The sequence below is a fragment of the Helianthus annuus genome, chromosome 1 (genome assembly GCF_002127325.2).
Source record: "Helianthus annuus cultivar XRQ/B chromosome 1, HanXRQr2.0-SUNRISE, whole genome shotgun sequence".
Taxonomy (NCBI): domain Eukaryota; kingdom Viridiplantae; phylum Streptophyta; class Magnoliopsida; order Asterales; family Asteraceae; genus Helianthus; species Helianthus annuus.
The window spans coordinates 140,940,776-140,964,102 of NC_035433.2; the positions used below are offsets into that span (position 1 = coordinate 140,940,776).

Here is a 23,327-nt window from a genome sequence, read left to right on the forward strand (position 1 = left end):
ATCTCAAAGTTATCAAGCTACTTCTCTTTCATTTCATGTAAAACCATCTACAACTCATCAGGTTCACAAGGGATTGAAATAGCACCTTCATGATTGAACCCATATTCTTCTCCAGCTATCTTTAGCAACCTCAAGAAAACAGGGTTAGTTAAGCATCCTAACTCAACCACAAACCTCTTTGGCTTCTCGCACTTGACGGCAATAACTGCAAATTGTCCTTCCTTTACATCTTTAGGCGCATCTCCAAACTTGACTTCTATGTATCGCCATCTATGTAACATGCAATGTTGCATTGTTTTAATAAGAATCTTGATTACAACAAGTTTACACTTATATCCCGATTTCCTAGTACTGTTCTTGCCGTTGTATATCTTCATGTTAACTAATCGAGCCGAATTTATAACACTAAACCTTAAAGTCTAAACCCAAAATTTTGAAAGAATGATATATGGGAAGTTAATAGTCTAAGGGTTTTTTAGTGTTAACTATTTCGAGTAAGTATATTGTCATTTATAGCATCAATGAAGTAGTCATGTTTGACCAATATGCAAGTAGGATTTTAAGAAAGTCAAATTTGGTATCCTCAGCTCTTTTTTTAACAATTTTATTAAGATACTAGCCTAAGATCCCTCGAGTTTCGCGGGTGGCTTAACACAAACATATAATATCTACTGGCATTGAAGCCCATGTAGATCATCACTTTTGTTCTAAGCCTTTCCAAACTTAGGCTTCACGTCTAAGGGTTGAACAGGTCCTAAACAGATAATACACTTTTTTTTTTTTTTTGATTAATAGATTTTTATTAGAAGGTTAGAGCAAATTACAAATCATGGGTTGGTAGACGGGCAACAAGCTGCGCCGCCACCCCCTTTTGAATTGCAAATCCTACTCGGCTAAACACATAACTATGGCCTACAGACACTGTCGCATGTGCAAGTGCTGCCTTTTGAACCGCTTCAAGAATCCGGACGCCACAGGGGCCAGACAACCAAAGGTATCGAACGCGAAAGGAAGGAAGGCATGTTGATTATCTATGCAGGCCTGCTCGTGCTTGGATATTTTCCCCGCCTCAGCCTTCTGCGCCGCTTGCCCTGAAACAAAACCACTGCCCCTGAAACCGGCAAGAGGCGACACCCCCGTGAGATCAATGCAAGCATGCTTACCCCCGGACCATCCAAAAACCAGCACATCGGCTGGTCGAAGGGAAGACCTCCCCTCCTTCGGGTCCGTTAGGAAATTAACCGGAGCCTCTTTTTTAGCAGCGATACCAGCTCGCTTGAGAACGTCAAACAACACATCTCTAACCAGATCGTGTCTGTACCAATACACTATATTGGTAGAAAAGAGTTGATCATAACGTTTTTAGTTATCAACTAAATCAGTCTACTATCTAAATAGAAAAACAAAAACTAATGAATTTAAGCAATGAAATTATAAATCTGGGACCCAATCCAATAACACCAACCTTCTTGAAACCTTTAATGGCATCATGGTAGGTAACATGTGGAACAAATACCGTCCTCCTGTCATGATATATTGCACAATCATTAAAATAAATTAGATACAAACAAAACATGATTATACATGATACAGAAAACAGTAAACGAACATCATACCTAACTTCAAACTTATCTAAGACACATTTGAAGTAATTTAATAAGTTTATGGGGCTTTTAAAATAAAACGGGCTTAAAGCCTTTATTCTTTTATTTAACAAAATATAATGCGTTGGGCGATCCAAGCGCGTTATACTTTTTTTTCCATAAAACACGCCTTTTTGACATAATCTGAACTCCATGTGAATCTTCAAAACACAAACCAAATATAATTCGCTAACTAAACCCCTTTTAAATAAACGATAAAATCGAAAACTAAACATAGTCCATCTTACCCCTTGTTCAAACATGGTTCATATGGTTCAAAAATGAATGTCAGAATGATAATGAAAGAAATCCTGCTCTTGACAAAGCTTCCAACATGAATCCATCAATCCCCAAAACGTCCAATGATCATTGTTCCATCTCATCACTTCACAACTACTTGAATTGGTATCCCTCTTTGGCAACACTGTTGCCTCCTTTCTCGAATGGTCACCGTAAGGCAGCCTATACATCAAAGACAAAAGTATTATGTAAATGGGTCGGTTTGATTTATGTTTTATTTGTACTAATCAAACAAAAAAACATTAGCTAAAAAAGAAACGGGTCAATTGGTCAAATGAATCAAAAGTTGTGATAAAGTGTGCATACATCATCAAAAAAGTTATATATTAATATAAAAAAATACCATTAGCTGAAAAGCAAGAGGGTCAAACAAATAAAAGTTGTGATAAATTGCATGTCAACAAAAAAAATTCCTTTTAATTGAAAAAATTATAAGTTGTGATAAATTGACTGCACTATCGACAAAATTATATTTTTATTGAAATTCTGAAACATTTGCTGAAAAAGAAACGGGTCAAATGGTCAAACAAAGGTCAAACGTAACAATAGGTTTGATAGAGGGCATACATCATCGAAAAAAATAATTTATGAATGTAAAATGAACTATTAGCCGAAGAAATGGGTAAATTGGTCAAACAAATCAAAAGATATTTTTGTAAATGTTAGTAAATCAAAAAATTTAAACAAAAAGTGCATTAGGTCAACCCAAATCGACCCAAGCTTGGTTACCAGTTTTGACCCACTTCCAGTTTTGCATAACTAAACTGAAGTGCTGTTTCTGAATCGGTGTTATCGGATCCATAGTAGCATACGGTATCCGGCCTAACCCGGTCATGCTTCGAGTGGGCAGCACCGCTACTTGGAACAACAGCAGGAGTGTATTCTAGGAAACCAAGTTGACCAGGTTGTCGAGTCAACGGTACGAAGCGCTTTAAGTTTTCCATCTGCATCATACACTTCAGATTGTTAAAGATTAAACAAACATTTAGCAAAAAAAGAACTTAAAAGAATCTGATGGTGTAACGCGATTACCTCTCCTTGAAGTACATCGGTTTCATAAGCAAGTTCTCGTTCCTTTGCGATTTGAATGTTCAATCTCCTCAAACAGCATAGCATCCTGAACATAGGATTCACATTATCAACTAAAAAATTATTAAATTTCCATTAATTTGAAGATAGATCAAAACCTTCTTTTCTTTGATTAAAACTAAGCCATCAGTTAGTTGTTTCTCTAGTTGGTGCAGCTGCTGAACGCTTGCACCGCCAAGGTTGTGGGCCTTAAGCCGCCTACACCATAAACACAAAAACTATAACAAAAATCACAATACATACCCAAAGACTGCATTACATACGATAACGAATAAAAACAAAGATGAAATTTGTGAAAAAGACTAACGCAACAGCAAAAATTAAGGCTGACAACGACCTGCTGTTGATTTGATGCGGCCGATGATGATTGACCAAACAATAGCCTGGAAGCTATTGTTGTTGATCGACTATTGTGTCTACTGCTGTTACATGTAATGGATATCTAACAGTATCAATAGCTATGCATAAAGAGTATTTTTTTAAGATGCGATTCTAAGCATACCCTTATTGTTTAACATAGATATATAATATGAAAAGTTATATGGCTTAAAGAAACTCAGATAACCGAATATCTATGATATTCGTAAGTTTTTCTTTTTCATACTCGACACCAAATAAAAATTCCTATGGTTTAAGATATTATTACTGTTAGATATCCATTACAAACAGCTGATACTGGTTTGAAAAGTAGATGTGTATTGCCCTTACGCCACTATCACTTTCCAGTTTGTATAATAGAATGTCCGTGATATTGAAGTTGTGTATGCTGACGTACCTGATGCTCTATTGACTGAGGCGAAAAGCCAACGTTCGCAACAAACCAAACCAAAAAATCAAATAAATAGGAAAAGAGCATCGCGCATACCCGATAACCTCTGATCATCACCATTATCGGGTCCGCAGCAGAACCCTAGCCGTCACAGGACCAACGTTCTCCGTCATCAGGTGAATCGAACGCTAAACCGCCGTAGAAAATCAAATCTGGACGAACCCTTTTGACCATCGTCTTCTCCGGTCACCCCATTTTTTTTAGATCTGAACCATCTTATGCTTCAGTTACATTCAGATTCATCACCTAAAGTATATTAGCATCAAAATCTGAACAATAGAGAAATAACAGAATCATACCTTGGTGTAGACGACATTTGATTATCAGAAATATAACAGATCCAAGATCAAGAAACCTTAGGTGATAACGAACGAAAACCAAATCAACACATGTAAACTCTAAAACGAAGATCTAATTGCTTCGCAATGAGTTTATTTGGATCCGTATGATACCATTACTTATATTTAAATTATTTTCGATTTGAGAAAGAGAGATACCCCTCCACTGGCCAAGACGATAGACATGATTGCAGAGGCTTCCATGACCCATGACAATATATTCCACATGAACCCTAAGAACTTAAGAAGCTTACTTTCCTGTTTAAACAATATCAATAGAATTTGAGCTTCATTATAAAAAATAATATTATTATTATAAAACTAATAATAATCAATAGTTTTGTATCTACATGCTTCTCTCTAGCTTGTTAGGGCCAAAAGCAGCAAGCCTCCTGCTCCCTTCTTCAGTCGTCAATCCCCCTTTTGTACATTTCAAAGTTTCGTATACCACATCGACCGGAACAATCTCCTGTAATAATAAAAATACAATTTAGTGATAACCTGAATGAGCACACAAATTATGTTCTAATTATGAACTGTGACAATATGGATCAGACTTATGCATACAAATCAACTTCCCTCCATTGTAATGCACTCGATTCGATATGATGGTATAATAGTCAACACCTGCTTTGAAACATATAAATAGAGACTATATTCTGGACAAATCATTCATTCGTCAATAATTTCATTTAAAAAGAAAGAAGGCGTAAAACCTGCAATTCATGAATTAGTATCCATTAATTAAGAACTTGAATGAACAACTCTCTTCAACCCTTTTGTCATGCCTAACTCATAAAAGACATTTTTTCTGTAATAAGCTCTTCTAAACAAATAAGAATTAAGAACATAAATATGGTGAAACTGTTCGTTTCACCACCATCAATTATCCATTGATGTTTTTAGTCAATAAGTAAGAACATAAATCTGGCGGATCAAATATGCTTTTTTAATTCATATTTAAATCAGCCCCAAAACTACTAAAATATATTACATGTAAATTTAACCTAAAACCTATTTTTTTTTTCAAACGAATCGCTGATTTTCAATTACTAAATGGAATCAAATCAAGAAAAAAACGATTAGATAAATTAAAATCAAATTAAAGGTCACCTGACGGCAGATCCCGATACCGATTTGTTGTTCAATTTGATATTTTTAGGTTGGTTGTCTACCCACTACGATGGTTGTGGGCTAGCCGCTACTGATTGCGCCTGCTTCTTCTTCATATCCTCTTAATTTTGACTTCACAAACAAAAAAAATTACAACAATAGAATAGAAATTAAGTTAGGGCTTTAACTCCCTTCACGTAAATGCATTCAATCCACAAACAACAAAAACACATACCTTGATTGACTGAGAATATGATGTATATAGTTGAATGAAAAAAAACCCTAAAATCCTTAAAAAGATGCATCATAAGTTTGATATTTCGAAATTCAAATCTGAGATAGACATTTTTGATACATACCTGGAATCACTGTTAAACCCTAGATCGGCAGAGAGAAATCCGGTGAGTTACTTTCACGAATGTAGATGATTCTTAACATTTAGGGTTTTTTCATTTGAAATAGAAACGGATTCATAATTTTGGCAACACTGAATTGATTGGAGAGATAGAGAGAGCGTGTATGAAGGTAGCGTAGTGAGAAAGGAGAATTGGAGAAAAGAAACTGTTAGAAGGTGTTTGGCGCTTAAAGAGAATTAGGGGATGATTTTAACATGACACGTGGCAAGTAATGGTTTAAAATAATGCCAAGTGGCACCAAAGTGTTTTGTTTTAATATAGATAATAGATCTTGTTTTAACAACTTTATTAATTAGATATCTTGTAATTATAAACAATCAAATAATTGTTTTTTTAACGGGTAATTTCTTTTAATCCCTTTCCTACCCAGGTGTTTTAAATGTTTTATCATTGCAAATGGACCATCACCCCACTGATAACAATCATATACTTGTATGGAAGGGTTTTCGTTACATTGTTTTTCGAGTTATTAGAATTTAAATGTTCTGAAACTGAATCTGAATTGAAGAAAAACAAAAGTAAAATAAAAAAGAAATAATATATAACAAAATGGATATATGTATATATGTGTAATCTGAATTCGAATATTCGGGTCGAAAATACAAACCCAAATTCGATTCAAAACCGAATTCAAAATTCTGATTGGTTGCTAACCCGATTCAAAAACCAAGTTCGAATTCCATTTTGTTTAAATTTCTATTTTTTTAGTTTGGTTCATATAATTAGCAAATAGTATTGAGTGCAGTTGTCTCGATAAACCTTTTGTTCGATTGCCTTAGGTTTATGCAGGGATCACATGGCTTAATTGGCATGTAATTCTTGAACTAAAGAGTTTTAAAAAAAAACTAATCAGCAATTAAAAATGAGTACAAAATTAATTAATAATGACTAAAAGATAAGCTTCAGGAAATTGTGTTTTATTAGAAAGATGTCGCAGTATTTGGTCTTGGTTCATTGATTGAGCATACAAATCACGACTTTTCTTCAGTCCGATCATATCCTTATTTATTGGCCTCTATACTAGGTTTCGAAAACGACTTATCATGTCACATTCCCATTTGGCCACTTGGATTGTGATGAAACAATGGTTAACCGGGTTAGGTTAACTCACTGGTCTCGTCAAGAAGGGTTAATCCCTTCCTCTTGAGGATCGCTGGTTAGATCGTCCGCCGGTTGATCTCCTGCACAAGGAAACAAGCCGTGGCTCGTAACAAGGAGGATGGGGTGGGGGTGCTCCTTGTTACCACTCTCCGGCGTGAGAATCAGTAGCAAGGAGCACCCCCACCTCATCCTCCTTGTTACGAGTCACGGCTTGTTTCCTTGTGCAGGAGATCAACCGGCGGACGATCTAGCCAGCGATCCTCGAGAGGAAGGGATTAACCCTTCTTGACGAGACCAGTGAGTTAACCCAACCCGGTTAACCATTGTTTCATCAGATTGTTAATAAGATTAGCCAAAACAAGTTGTGAGATCGAATAATGCACTGTTTACGTCGGTTAGATAGTTTTAACATTTTTTTTTGGTGATTGACAAGTAACACGTACATATGGGGCTTGGGGCAAATTTGCATACGTCGTGCTAATCACTTAATATCAAAACATTTGAGTTTGTGTGATAATTTTTTTGAGTTTGACATTCCAAAAGTACAAAGACTAGTCAAGATGCATTCATATGATTTCGATGAAACAATTTGCCAATTTGGATAGTTTATTAAGTCTTGTGAAGTTATTGGTTTCAATAAAGATTCACCTATCAATTACGTTAGTGTATCGTTTATTGAACCATGTTCTTGTATTACTCGTCGCAACCGAAACCATTGAAATATGTTTTTCGGCAATGAAGCATGTGAATACTGACTTACGTAATCCAATTGGCGATGACAATTTAAGTGATAGTTGTGTATGTTATATCCAGAATGACTTGCTTATATAAGTCCTCTTAGACAATGTTATGGATAGATTTCAAAAAATAAAAAAACCCCTAGGACACAGCTTTAAATACACTTAGATCTAGTTTAAAAACAAATTCTATTTAATCTCTTCCACTGCCTTAGCTATTGAAATGTGTCTCTTGTTAAACTCTTTCTGAAATCACATCTTAGTCATCAAAGAAGGAGGTGAGTAGTAAGTAGATTAAGAATAGAACTAATGTAAAGTTAAAAAGTAGCTATTGATGTATTTTATGATAATGATCATAAATAACTTATACAAAAGTGATATACTTTATTTAATTTTATTCAAATTTAATAAATAATACAGTAGTTTTATCTAGGAATAAGTATTTCGGTACTGGTACGGAAATATACCGGTACCAAATGGTACCGTAGCGATTAAATTTCGGTAAACAATTACTTTTTGGCGTTTTCGTGATTGATACTTTTTGTTCAGTACGTTATTGATATTTTACCGATTTTTACCTTAGAATACCGTGCTGTACCCAGGGCCGTCTCTGAAAATCACAAAAATATTTTTGGCCCGGTTTGAGATAAAAAATTGGGCTCTATTCGCAAATCTTCATATAATATAAACTCATCAATCATTCAATCAAATATATAAATACTAAAAACCCATAATACTACGATAATTGTTATGAAATAGACAAAACAAACTTGGGCCCTATTCGCAAATCTCCTCACCGATGTCGTGCTGCGACCGAATCACTGAAAGTCTTAATCACTGCGAAATTGCGAAATTCCCTGATCTGATCGAATGATGATCGACGTTTTGTTTCCAGTTTCCCTCGTCCCAATTCCCTATGCGATATACTATACTGCCTGTGCGACGTTTTGTTTCCTTTCCCTGATCTAGCAGGCCCTTATTTTTGTTTAGACTAGTCACTTGGGCTTGTTAATTGGGCCATTTTTTTAACTTTTAAACAGACCTTTATTTATACAAACATCCAAAAAAAATTTATATACATATATATATATATATATATATATATATATATATATATATATATATATATATATATAAAATTTAAAATTTTTCGGGCCCTATATTGATTTGGGCCCTGATCGCAGGCACCTCCTGCACCCTCTGATAGACGGCCCTGACCGTACCGCTACTTAATTTTAGCAATTTTCAATATCAATACTTTTGACATTCGTACATTCAATACCGATATCGATACTATTCTCATAACTAGTTTTATCTTGGGCATACAACCTCTCAAGAAGAGGACCCCTACTTTTGTGGGTAGTGATAAACGATAGACTTGTCACTAATTACTTAAATAAGAAAATAAACCGGCTAAAGAGTTTTCATGAAACATGTCATATAAATATACAAATACAAGTAGCTAGGTATTTAGTTAATAGTTTTCAAAAAAAAAAAAAAAAAGATTGTTGTTATAAAAGTTACAAGATTATAATAATACACTTACATAGTATATACTAGGTATGCAATTTGTGCAATGTTTTACAAGATGAAACAAAACTTCCATTTTATTAATCAATCTATTGTTGTCACGATTCAGATCAATAATGACATCCTATTCCAATTCGATCTTATGAACTTAATCAAATAAATTACTAAATCACTTGTTATCTCGTTTAAAGACATTATAACCACGTAGTAAATTCATATAAAACCATTGGGTCTTGGCTCAGTGGCCACCGACATCCATTTAGTGTCTCTTGAGGTCTTCCATTACGTGGAGGTCGCGGGTTCGAATCCTAGTTACTCCAGGCTCTTCAATCCAATCAAGTTGGCAAAGGTATTTACCGTCACGGATCGTTGTTGGGTTGTGAACTGGGAAGGGAGATCCCTTCCGCGGCTAAGGATACTGTGCACCTATCCTTTTTAAATTCATGTAACCCTTCAAGACTCTAACTTGAGGAATAAAAATAAAAACAAGAGAATACAATATGTGTTTGCCGTGTGCAAATAAGTGCTCAAAAGTGGTTTTGGTGTTACTCGTTTTTTAGCCACAACAAGGTACAATGAATAGTGATATTTTACCATAATAATAACTACCCATCGACGTCATCGTTGTATGTAGCCCCTACCTCAAAAATAATTTCGATAGCAACTCATGATCATATGAAGGACCACAATATTAATATGGTCAATTGTGGTGGTATCATAACATCACTCAAGCTTCTTCTAGAAAAGAATATGATTATAACAATATACAGGAGCGGTTCCAGAGGGGTTTTGAGGGTTCCTAGGAACCCCCTCAGTTCAGAAAAAATGGAAAAAAAGATAGTGAGAATTAATGAAAATCTAACAAAATGAACCCTTGAAAAAAATTGATAGATCAGCCACTGACAATATTTGCTCGTTTTTATAAGTATTAACGAGAGTAATAGATCAGCGAAGACGGTATAGGAAGAATCACGCAATGATATACATTTTACCAGCTTCGGATTTCTAAGTATGCCACGTTTAAAAAAGAAATAAAAACATGTACGTTTATTACATAAAGTAAAAAGTGTTATCTTTGAGTTTGGATAATGATATCACTAAATGAACCTATTATTGCTTTTAGACATAATGACATACAGTTTAATGACACATGAAGATTAATGGTTTTGGAGAGGCGATCTCTAGACTTGTAGTTATATATAGAGTTGATTGCGAATATGGTATAGCCCAATTGATTAGGGGGTTTTCCACTAAGTGGTTTTCTCCTAGAGAGGTTTCAGTTTCGATTCCTACTAAGTATAAATAATGTAAATATGGGAGAACACTTCTGGGAGGGATTCGAACTTGGGATGAAGGGTTTAAACAGCATATGTTGGTCCTTGAAGTAACCTGAAAATCCAGTTGATCAACCGTTAAAAAAAATATAGAGTTGGTTGCATGGATAATTTAGCAGGCATTTATTATAGCTTTTGTTAAACTACACTCACAATTTTCACTTATCACTTTGCATGGATAATTTATCTTTCACTTGACCACAACTGAGTGACTGACATTAATCTTCTGTTAATCTTTTATGCCTCATTTACTAAAAAAAAAAAAAATCATAACCCCCTTACCAATCCTAGAGTGTAACGCTTTGAACAAAGCCTACCTTCACTACCCCCTAAAATCAACAACACTAGGGAAATCCCGGTCACTGGTGTCTAATTTTTTTTAACGACAAATTTCTTTTAATCCTTATCGTCTATGGGACTTGAATCCAAGACCTCTATCTTCAAAACTCAGGTGTTTAAAGGTTTTGTCTTTACCAATAGACCACCACCCCATTGGTATTCATTCCTCTCTCCAAAATCTGTTTAACTCGTATAAGGACTCATTCTAAAATCAAAGTTTGTTTTCATTTTCGTCCCTTACAAATTCACACAACGATTGTATTATCGTATAGGTGGAATACAACGATACAACAAATCCTGTTGGTTTGCTTTTTGGTTACAAATCAACATTGACGGAGCCACATTATGGACAATGGGTTCGACTGACACCGTTGAAATTTGTGTATTATATGTAATGTGTAATAGAAAAATACGATTGACTTTTTGTACGAGCGACACGTACCATTGTTTTTTTTACGAGTGAATTATTTTTTTAAACGTTTTACATGATAAAAAATTATAGTTCAAAACGTAAGCCCAATTACTTTTTTTATTATGTGATTCGACCCGACCAAATCCAAATATTTTGACTTCTGGTTATTAAGAGTTCCTCACTATTATAATCAACTCATTTAATAAAAACAAAGCTTAACTAATTTCAAAATGCCAAACAATATGAAATATTTCACTCCATCCGTCACTCTCACCCATGCTCAATAAATCCATGAACTCATTTGCAAACATTATGGACTCATCAACAATGCCGTACTACCATGCACCAGAAGATGACTCTCAAAGCTTCCCCTTCTTCCTTCACCTCATAATCGTCATCTTCATCCTCGTCGTTTCTCGAATTCCCATCATCATACTCACCATCTTTTTCCTATACCTCCTCACCTCCAATCTAGCGCGCATCTTCTAATTCTTGTACATCAAGTATGACAATCCTTTGATGGAGATTCTTCGGAGAAGATTTCTACGCGTCATAACTGTTTGATGAGATGCTCAAATGACTCCTTCAACGAAAGAACTTTGTTAGTATAGTAAGTAGTTATAGTGGTGTAGTTGATTTCTTGTTATGCTAGCTTATGGCATTATAGTTAGAAGCATATATATAATGGTTTAAATGTCTTGTGTGGATGCTATATTATGAAAACCACTTCTTTGAATGATGGGAAATAACTAGTTTTTAGCTTAATGGACGAAATTCGTGAGGTTGGATTTAATTACTTTATATGGATGGGGATCACTTTCTCATCCATGGGCGGAGCTTCTTGGTGGCCCGAGGGTGCCCCGGCCTCACATATTTTTTCGCTCGTAGTGTTGATTTTAACGAAAATTTTTGAAATTTTTTGTATTGTAAAATATTGGATTTTTAAGAGTATGCATCCCACTAATTTGGATTTTGAGAGTCCGGCCGCCACTGATTTTTCATTCAAACTCCGTACTGTAATCTCATCTAACCTGTGAACATGTTTAACTAAACAAATCATATTTTAATCGACCATATGGGTTCACAGATTGACCCTTTTATTTTTATATATAAATAATAAAATTTCTTGAGGAACAAATTTTTACCAAGTTTTACTAACTATTTAATAAGTCACACACTTATAATTCCTAAATTACACTAGCGTAATATACTTTTGATTTTTCATTACTATATGTAATACTAGGTTAGAACCCCGTGTAATACACGGGTTGAATAAATGCAATTTTATATACCAAATAATAAAAAATATCTTTAAAAACTTCATTTATTACACGGGTTGAATAAATGTAATTTTATATACCAAGTAATAAAACAATATATCTTTAAAAATCTCGTTTATTACATGGGTTGAATAAATGTAATTTTATATATTAAATAATAAAAAAAATTATATATTTAAGAACCCCGTGTATTGTGCGGGTTGAGTAAATTTAATTTTATATATTAAATAATGAAAAAAGTTACATTTTTAAAAATCTCATGTATTGTATGGGTTAAGCACATGTAATTTTATATACCAATCAATAAAAAAGTTATATCTTCTTATATCTTTATAAACCCTGTGTATTATACGGATTGAATAAATCTAATTTTATATACCACATAATAAAATAAGGTTATATTTTAAAAAAATACAGTGTATTACACGAATTGCCTAAATGTAATTTTGTATAGTAAATAATAAAAATATTATATCTTGAAAAAACTCGTTTATTACACGGGTTGAACCAATCTAATAAAAAAATTATATCTTAAAATAAAACTAACGGATATACTCGATATATGATGGATATGATGATTGCGTTGATGGTTTTTATAAATGTCACGTAAACATAGTAAATATCGTATTTGAGTTGAGAGTTGAACACGAAAATAAAAGTATAGAATCAATAAACATTGATTAATGTTTTTGTTTACCCCTTATAAACATTTTTTAAATAGGTTCTACTCTTAACAATTTTAATTTAATTAAATAAATAAATCATTTACAATATATTAATTTATATTTAGTATACGTCTTTTGTTAATTTCAGGATAAATAATTTTGAAATCTAATAAAAATTTGGGGTGTCGATCAGTTTTGTATAAACAGAATGGAAAACATGTAGAAATACCTGTGACAGCAGATAGGCCAGCAGAGAATCCAGTCAGAGACGCAGCCATGGAGTTCGACATAGCTGTTAGGATGATTTGGTTCCTCCTTAGGGTGTACGTTCTTGATGGTAATACCGAATTATAGGGTAGAGAATTCATATGGAGAGAGAGATGTAGAGGAAACGATTTTGATGATGTTATGGTTATGATAATTGTGTAACCCTTAATCTCTCTAATTATCTCCTTATATATACACCCAAAAGGAATCCAATTAGTTAATAAGGGTAATATGGTCCATCAACAATTACCAACTAATTTTATAATAGGTTTAATATATTTTGATCTAGATATTATATAAATAATTATATGACTACAAAGATTAAATATAACATCTCATGTATTGTATGGGTTAAGCACATGTAATTTTATATACCAATCAATAAAAAAGTTATATCTTCTTATATCTTTATAAACTCTGTGTATTATACGGATTGAATAAATCTAATTTTATATACCACATAATAAAATAAGGTTATATTTTAAAAAAATACAGTGTATTACACGAATTGCCTAAATGTAATTTTGTATAGTAAATAATAAAAATATTATATCTTGAAAAAACTCGTTTATTACACGGGTTGAACCAATCTAATAAAAAAATTATATCTTAAAAAAAAACTAACGGATATACTCGATATATGATGGATATGATGATTGCGTTGATGGTTCTTATAAATGTCACGTAAACATAGTAAATATCGTATTTGAGTTGAGAGTTGAACACGAAAATAAAAGTATAGAATCAATAAACATTGATTAATGTTTTTGTTTACCCCTTATAAACATTTTTTAAATAGGTTCTACTCTTAACAATTTTAATTTAATTAAATAAATAAATCATTTACAATATATTAATTTATATTTAGTATACGTCTTTTGTTAATTTCAAGATAAATAATTTTGAAATCTAATAAAAATTTCAGCATATTATATTATCTCCTATACGAATTGTTTAAATTTATATTAAATTTAATTTTATAATTATCTTTTAATTAATACTAATTATTTATAATTAAGTAAGATAGAGAGGAAAAAATTAAAAAAATAGATGGCTCCAATGACTGACATGTGTCCCAAAGTTGGTTTCTTTTATTATAATAGATAGATGTAATCTAAAAAGTATTTACACATTTATAATTATAACATTTTCATTATTTAGCCAGAGTAATATACGAGTCTATAACCTGGTTTAAAAATAAATGAGAAATAACTATCAAGTGTTTAGAGTTTAACTGTGATGATTTAACTAGATTTGCATTTTTTGCTTCTAAATTTGCTATTTTAGAGTATTGATTAGATTTGCATTTTTTGCTTGTAAATTTATTATTTTAGAGTATTGATATGAAGGGAAAAAATTTAGGTTAAACAAGTTGTTTTTCTTGTAACCCGTAAAAACCCGAGTCGTGTTCGGGTGATCGGGTTCATGTGTCTAACACGATTTTTGGCTTCGACTCGTATTCAAGTTCTAGTCGAATATTCAGCTTCATGTCGGTTTGAGTTTGACCTACCAATCAGAGAACACAACTCATTTATTAATGTAAAATGCGGTAATTCGTTTTCATAGTTCTTGAATTATTGTTCACTAATAATGATGAGCGGACAAAGAGATTAACACGATTTAGAACTTGATTATCATTTGGCAATCCATTTGACACATTTAGATAAATGAGTTAATTAGGTTTTGTGTTCAGGTTACACGATTTTAACTGTGTGCGGGTTAGGTTTGATGTTTAATACATGAATAAATATAACGATCGTGTTTACGTCAAAAGTTAAATCCGTCAACCTAAAACCAGTCAACCAAACACGATAAGTAGAAGGGGGTAGGAGCAAAAGAGATAATGTGTCAGACCCTCCAATTATACATATAATATAACGCTTTAACAAGCGTTTTTAAACAAAGAATTTTTTATTAAATTTTTAAGGTTTAATAAAATTTTTTATTAATATAACGCTTTAACGCCGCCTCGGTTTGAGGTTTGGCGTTTTGTTTTATTAAATTTGTAAGATTTAAGATTTTAGTAAAAATAAGGGTAAAATATTCATTGTATAATTTAATAAAATAAATCAAAATGAGTAAATTTGCAATGCGGTAATTTTAATTTTACATTTAAACTAGGATGGTGCCAGATGCCGCGCGTTGCGGCGCAATCTCTAGGTTGTTTATAGTCGGCGGAATTATGGTTGTTTACGGTCTTAATGCATTTACGGTCCTAGTGTATACACTATATATAGTTATATGATTTTAAGTGAGAGAATCATTACTCGGCGTTAAAGTTACAAAAGGCCGTCTTTGTGTCATATTTTCCCCATAGGAGGCACGACCTAACAACTACAAACTGGGGTTATACTGCATACGTTAGTCGACATTGAAGGTTTTACAAAAGGCAATCTTCTTGTCTTGTTTTTCCAATAGAAGGTAGGTCTTGTATTACGGTTTGGTACCGGTACCCAGTACCAAATGTTCATCCCTACTTTACCATAGATAATACATTGAAAGGTTTGACATCTTAAAATACGACTAAAATTATCATAATAGTAAACACGATAATAGTATTAGTCTCTAACATGTATGCATATCCAGACGGAAAGTTAAGAAAAATGTTAGTAAACGACAAAAGAAACAAACAAAACTTTAATAAGGCATAAAACATAACTTCCTTAACACCTACCTTAAAAGCAAAGTAACGAACTTTCGACAATCTTCAAACGATCCCAGCCATCTATAAAAAAAGAAAAGGTTAAAAAGTTGTCCATAGAATGCCAAGTTCTACACATTGACAATTTCAATAGCATAGGGTATATAACATACAAAATCCATTGTTCAAGTACTTAAGCTGGATAAAGTTAGAATCAGAAATAGTAGCAGCAACTTGAGATCTTGTAAAGCCAACCTTCTAAACTGTGTAATAAATAGAGAAAATAACATATTAGCAATGCGAACAGATATCATTTAGGGTCAAGTCGCAATGTTATATGCCGAATCAATGAAATACTTATTTTAACCGGTTACATAACTTATTCAGTGACACACTCATTTTGATATATAAGTTCAGTTGCTAAAAGCTAAATTGTATTTGAAGAATGGTATTAAAATCCTGTGTAAAAGCCATAGTTCCTTTTGCAAGTATATTTGACAATCAACTACATTAAAAAAAAAACATCATGTTGTTATCATTTTTATTCAAAAAAAGGTTGTTGATCATTAATTCTAGATCACGATGAATGTTTCCTAATATTTTACCCAAACAAATAACTAAAGACATCCCCATTTACCAAACTTTATTAACATGAATTTATACCGACACGTATGTAAAAGTAACCACATGAAAAAGTAGCCTTCTTTTTTTAAGCTAAAGAATGAAAATACGGGGATAAATTTGAAAAATTAGAATTTAATGGGTCTAAGCACCTCAGATGAAGAAGGTTTAAATATCAACTTTGACATGTTATGGTTTGTCAAAAGTTTTTGGAATAACTAATTATGATATAACTTGTCAACACTTTATGTTTGTAAAACTCAACAATTTACTTATTTTCTTTTAAAAGAGTTCATCATTGTTGACGTAGTTTGTAATTATCTTGGTAAAGTAAACCTAGAAAAGAAAAGGATGGTAAAGAATGCTGGTAGGCTTTCATGTGCATCTAAGCACATTTGATGAAAAAAAGATAAGTGTAAGTAGTTTACCTTGAAGTTTGAGTTGTTTAAGTTCAATGGAGCTAACTGTTATCTATAAAAGTCAAACTTTCAGCTCAATGCTCAATGCCGATCACATGGGATTTGCATATCCCTATTTTAGAAAGTGAATTAGAGATTTTTAACAATGGATTACTTTTCAAACAATATATTATCAGTCCATGCATTTAGACTACACACTTTATTTTACCTAGGGATGAGCACGGTACCCGTCCGGTACCGAAAGACGGAGAAAGTGAGTACCGGTACCGGTACCAAATGCTCATCCCTACTTTACCATGAATAATACATTGAAAGACCAGATCATAAATATGGTTTTAATCAAACAACAAACGTCAAAATTCCTAAACAGACTTAGACAGAATAATGCAAATATTATAAAAAAATCCAGCAAATTGTTGTTCATACCAAATGATAATCCTTATAGGCGCAAAATCTTCATTAATACATAAGCCTAAACTAACAAACATGAATTGAGGAAAGCAAGTATACAAACACTTGGCGTGCACAATAATTACACAGGAAGAAAACCATTTTAGGAGCCAAAATTGAGCCATATTGCTGGATGTATTAACTGTACAACAAACATACAAACACTAGCAACAAAAATTTCCAACAAAAAAGCACACCATAGGCATTTTGAAGCCTAACCGAAAAGATGAATATAGAAGACAAGAGAAGAAAGTGATACTAACCTAATGACAACAGCAATGGTCGTAAGATAGTGAGAGCAGATGAAGAAAGATCCGGAAGAAAAGGAAGAAAAGTGTGAGAAAGGGTAGGTTTAGTGAGAGCAGAGGAAGAAAGATCTTCCAGAAGAGAAGGAAGAAAAGTACCACACACGTGTGTTAAGAGAGAAAGGGTAGCTGGTAAAAGCCACTGACCTTTATCTTTAATATTACTATATATTACAAAAAGCAACTTAGGATGGTTTTGACCTACCGTCGCAACGTTTTATAGAAAGGCATCGATTCATTTTAATGACCATCACATCCAACTATTAAATAAGCGGTGAGATGATTATAAAACCAAAATTTTCTTTCGTCCTCCAACATGAGATGCATGATAGTTTATAAACAGAACCCTTTCGCATTCCTTATCTTCATTCCGTTTTACACACAAAAACATCCCCTCTCTTTTGTACCAGAATTGTTGGAGCACAATTGATTGCGATTTGCATATAGCAATTTTCAAAGGACAATTTGTTGGCGATTTGCATAGAGTATAAAGAAATAACGCATACGATTGAATCGATTGTAACAATAATAATCCCATATTTATAAGTAGAAGACTTAATATATTATCGGTTATTGAGGATATCGATCATTAATATTCTTTGATTTTGTTAACACCATGGGAAGGCACCGACGTGTGATGGTTGAAACAACCGATTCATTTTAACACACTATCGCATCGTTTGATTTTAACGCACCATCGCATCGTTTCATAGGCACCATGGTTGAAAAAAACATGGTTTCCAAACGTTTGATGGTTGAAACATTTTTTTTTTACTTTTTATTGCGTGTGTTCATTCATCATTCTATATCCGACATATTTGCTCTTAAACTTAGTCGTTGGCTACGATTTCACGAAATAGGAACTTCATGAAACTCCATATGAGAGTGAGAAGGATGGATTTTGGGATGGGCTAAAAGTAAAACAAATACCATTTTGTTTGCTTTTGCCACCGGAACGTCATCCGAATGGCTCTTGATAGCCGTCGCCACAGCTCAGAATTTTAGCCGGCCACCACACTCATTTTGTTGATGTGTATATAGACAACAAAATATGGCATTATAAGGGGGGTGGGGGTGGTCACTAATGATAGACTTCTATCACTCACAAGCACCCAATCAAGTTCCGCCATGTCATCAACCATTTTTCCATCACTCACAACCTTTTTTGGTGACAATGGTCATCACTCACCACCACACTCAACAATTTCCCCCCAACCAACAATTACCCTCACAAAAAAAACTATCACGGGCCGTGAAGAAAATAACGACATCAGAATTCCGTGGTGCTATAACGCGTTGTCGTTTAGGTGGCGGTGAAAGTTTTTGTCACACCCCCAAAATACCCAAGCGAAACCCCCCCGCAAGGCGTGTGACGTACCAGGATCTAGCCACCAATCACATTGAACTCATACAAGATTTTAAATAAAACTTGCATTCATTAACATAAAGTGTTGCAAAACAGTATATACCAATCATCGTATTCAGCGGAAGCATAAATCAGTATTTAAGTGTTTCATAAAACATATGTATGATAACCATTAGACTCGTTTCGCGATTCCATGTATCTCGACCCATGACCACTCCAGCATCCCAGACAGCAAGTTCCACAACCACACGTATCAATAACCTGCGAGCATGCACACACGTGTATCAGACAACGCTGGTGAGTTCATAGTTTTACAAAAACGTTTGGTTACCAAGTGTTTGATCCAGTTTAATAACAATTCTAAAGTAATGTTGATAATAACTCGAGTACCGTACAAGATGGCTCCAGATTATTTGCCCATCCCCAATGCCCCTATCAAAGCATTGGTCATGATTTAAGGTAATTAGTTCATGCCCGTCCTCCCCGGTATGGTGTGAGGGTGCCAAACCTAATAGCGCTATCAACTAATAACCCCGTTGCCTCCCCGGCAACCTTTTCGGTAGAAGATGGGACTTAGGGTGATAGGAGTGAATGTATTATCCAACATTCCGGTTTAACATTCCAGTCAAACCCATTACCCAATATTCCTCCCCGGAATATTTACCAGATGTCCCTCCCCGGGACCCATGCTTGAAAAAGAGCAGTGAACTCACCTTAGATTGCTCGGTCTGTTATGTTACTTGTTCCATATTAATCAACCAATCCTAATGTGGTTATCATACAACAATCAGTTTGGCATAAACAATCAGTCACACATCTTTAAATATTCTAGCAATAAAGTCATGTTTACACATTTAAAGTTGAACACACACCTAACCAGTTTGCATGCAAATCACCTAGCCATGCACATATCTTATTATGAACACTACTAAACACGTTCCATATATATAAATACATATACAATCAAACAGTATTCCATTACTAAACCAATTAATCATGTGACAAGTTCCATATAGTGTTTCCAAAACCAACATCATACCAGTCAACACATACATACACGTTTAATGCCTAACAGTGTACTCGTTCCCATGTACGGCTCAACTGTTATGCAAGAGCCTAATCAAATGTGCGACATTAGGCTTAGTGTGCGATCATCGTATCGTGTGCAATTCGTTTAAGTTTGTGGCCCACTATCTAGTGTGCGGCCCAACAAGTATAACAGGCCCAACGGCTGTGTGACCACAACTCGAGTATGCAAGCGACTTGCATTGTATATTTGCACCACACATACCACTAGTATGCATGAAAAGAAAATGGGCGACTAAGGGTGTTCGACTTCACTGTGCGATTTAGAGTGTGCAAATATTGTTATTTAATGCCGTAATTTATAGGTCAATCAGTTACATTCGATCCCTTATTTATCGTATACACAAACCATCATTAATGTCACCTTCCAACCATATCAACCAACATAATTATCTCATCAAATTAATACCGTTAAAAGATTCAATCTGTTACAAGCTTCAAACTTCTAGAACCATAATCATTCACCTAATTCCAATGAATCATTACTCAATAATTTTTATCATATTGAAGGGGTATGGTCCCAAATCGACCATTACCCGCATCAAACAAACCCCCACCAGTAAACATACCGCACCAATGCGGTCACACCCTTCGAATCCAATCGGTCCGAAGATGAGTAGCCTTACCTTAAGCATAGAAGAAGATGAACATATCGGTGCGGCTGGCACCGCACCATATGGGCATTTTCGTCACGACAAGGGATGCAGGAAAATAAGTCTCCGCGTACGACGATGCGGCCAGCACCGCATCTAGCGTATTTCTTGATCACAAGTAGGAGACGCGGTAACCTCAGGCGTTACCGCATGCAGCGATGCGGCCTGCACCGCATCCTATGCATTCAACAAGTGGGACTGACACCACGTTACAAGTGGCTGACACCCCAGTGCAAGTGGCTCTGGTGGCAGTAACCTGTCAGAGCTACACGAGCAATGGACTGACGTGGCGTAACCTCCACAACCGACAAGCCTGACACACCTGTACGGGTGCAGCACGTCATCAGTCCATCCATCAATCTCCTCCTTCACTCCTCGGCTATAAATACCAACCCCAAACCAGGTTTGAGGTATCTCTTCACAACTCTCTCACTACTACTACTATCTTACTTTGCTTCCCGAGCAAACTACTGATTCTCACGCCGGAGAGTGGTAACAAGGAGCACCCCCCACCCCATCCTCCTTGTTACGAGTCACGGCTTGTTTCCTTGTGCAGGAGATCATCCACCGGTGACCCGGCCAGCGATCCTCGAGAGGAAGGGATTAACCCTTCTTGACGAGACCAGTGTGTTAACCCTTCCCGGTTAACCATTGTTTCATCATTGGCGCCCACCGCTACTCTTAGCATTCTTTAAATCCATCCCTCTCCCTCTCAAGATCATGACTGATCACCACAACACTAATGCGGATAACCTAAATCCCCCAATCCCACCTCCGGTAGGGGTCAATGCCTCGACCTCCCAACCCGGACACATCGGCACGTCCACGCAAAGGATCCCATCCTTTACGTTCGGACATGACTTATCACAGTTCCCATCTGTGATCCCACCAGGCATGGACTTACGTTCCTGGTATGAGCAGCAGACAGCCATGCTGACAGCGGCATACAACCGCGCTTGTACGGAAGCAAACGTACAAGCTGGGCCTACCCCAATACCACACACCCCTGCGAACCGTATTTTCCAATACGACGGCAGGTTACACTCACGTCCGGCTTCAAGAAGCCGACACGATGACCGCGGATCGTCTTACTGTTCGGTCCGCACACTCAATGAGGACGATTCCTCATATGAGTCCCGCTCCAGGGGACCAGTGCACACCCGCCTCGGCCCCTATGGCGATGACAGGAGGCGGTCAACCTCCCGACACGGCCCAGGCATTCAAAGCCGACTAGGCCCACAACCATACACTGAAGGGTACGGTCATACCGACCCTGACGATCAAACCTACCGCGGGGAGTCTCACGATAGAGTTTCAAATGCGGGTGCGGTATGTTTACTGGTGGGGGTTTGTTTGATTCCATGCAGGTGATCTTGGGGCCTTAGGGGACCCCGAACTTTAATCGTGACACAGTAATGTTCCTCATGGTTAACATCATTTCAGTTCAAACCCAGTTAATCGAATGCATCAACCAATGTTCCTTATCGTTAAATCACATACTCGTGGCATCCATATTGAAACTCTATTACCTATGCGGCACTAGTAAGTTAGTCCCTCATGCAATTCAAACATACAAATTCTTTCATGTTCCACATCTAGATCCGATGACTAAACAACCCCATGTCATTAATCAATAACCCATGTTGTTTGGGATTATTCTAATGAGTAACACAAGTTATTTATCAAGGGTTTCACAAATCGTATTATGCCAAGCATATAACATCATGTAAAACATATCCAGACGCAACACTCGTATCGATCATAACAATCATTGACATACAGAATTAAACAATGCTATTGCACTAACCTGGTTAGATGATGAATAGAATAGCTTGGCACGATAGAGAGTCTCGTGAGAAAGAAGGGGCTGCCATCGATGCCAAAAGGAGAGGAGGAGAAGTTGTTTAGGGTTTGATGCATGTTGGTAATAACTAGATTAGGAAAACCACCCACACCCTATTTGTGTGTGTGCGATCACAACAAGAACCGGCCACACCCTTGGGCCGTGTGGTCTTTGGGCTGCGCATTCATGATCCAAAACAAAAAGGATTTCGGCCAAGATACTCAGAACATATAGCCTCTTGTCAGTCCATACTTAACGGTCCAATAAGCAAATAGATATATCAAAAATTGTCGGCCATTATGTATTTGTGGTCAAATCTTTTGAATTTTTTTGGCTAAGCAATCACGTGTAGTATATTCAATTCAAACTAGGGATGGCAATGGGTCGGGTTTGGAACGGATAATATGCTACAAAAAGTGAAGGATAATATGCTACAAAAAAGTGAAGGATAATATGCTACAAAAAAAGTCGGGTTTGGGACGGATTTCTCAAACTAGGGATGGCAATGGGTCGGGTTTGTGATAAAAAATCACAAAAGTGAAGGATAATA

General features: G+C 35.3%; 1 protein-coding gene and 2 long non-coding RNA genes across 27 annotated transcripts; all 3 read right to left on the reverse strand.

The window, feature by feature from the left end:
- Nucleotides 1–432, reverse strand: LOC110933055 (auxin-responsive protein SAUR32). Its single transcript, XM_022176298.2, has one exon. It carries the CDS (start codon nucleotides 375–377, stop codon nucleotides 48–50), a length of 330 nt encoding a protein of 109 aa, XP_022031990.1. The 5' UTR covers nucleotides 378–432; the 3' UTR covers nucleotides 1–47.
- A 339-nt stretch (nucleotides 433–771) lies between these two features.
- On the reverse strand, nucleotides 772–5,904 carry LOC110881583. Of its 25 annotated transcripts, none has more exons than XR_004863481.1 (11): nucleotides 5,672–5,901; nucleotides 5,548–5,594; nucleotides 4,916–5,444; nucleotides 4,767–4,826; nucleotides 4,550–4,668; nucleotides 3,898–4,457; nucleotides 3,131–3,230; nucleotides 2,976–3,060; nucleotides 2,673–2,887; nucleotides 1,892–2,105; nucleotides 772–1,523 (listed from the first exon to the last, which is right to left on the reverse strand). It is a non-coding gene; the product is annotated as an uncharacterized LOC110881583 (long non-coding RNA). The 25 variants fall into 25 exon arrangements; XR_002559802.2 differs by having other exon boundaries at nucleotides 772–1,328; nucleotides 1,466–1,523; nucleotides 3,898–4,107; nucleotides 4,359–4,457; nucleotides 4,550–5,444; XR_004863498.1 differs by having other exon boundaries at nucleotides 772–1,390; nucleotides 1,466–1,523; nucleotides 3,898–4,107; nucleotides 4,359–4,457; nucleotides 4,550–5,444.
- Nucleotides 5,905–15,896: 9,992 nt separating this feature from the next.
- On the reverse strand, nucleotides 15,897–17,938 carry LOC110940569. Its single transcript, XR_002593309.2, has 3 exons — nucleotides 17,788–17,938; nucleotides 16,208–16,297; nucleotides 15,897–16,118 (listed from the first exon to the last, which is right to left on the reverse strand). It is a non-coding gene; the product is annotated as an uncharacterized LOC110940569 (long non-coding RNA).
- Nucleotides 17,939–23,327: the final 5,389 nt, after the last annotated feature.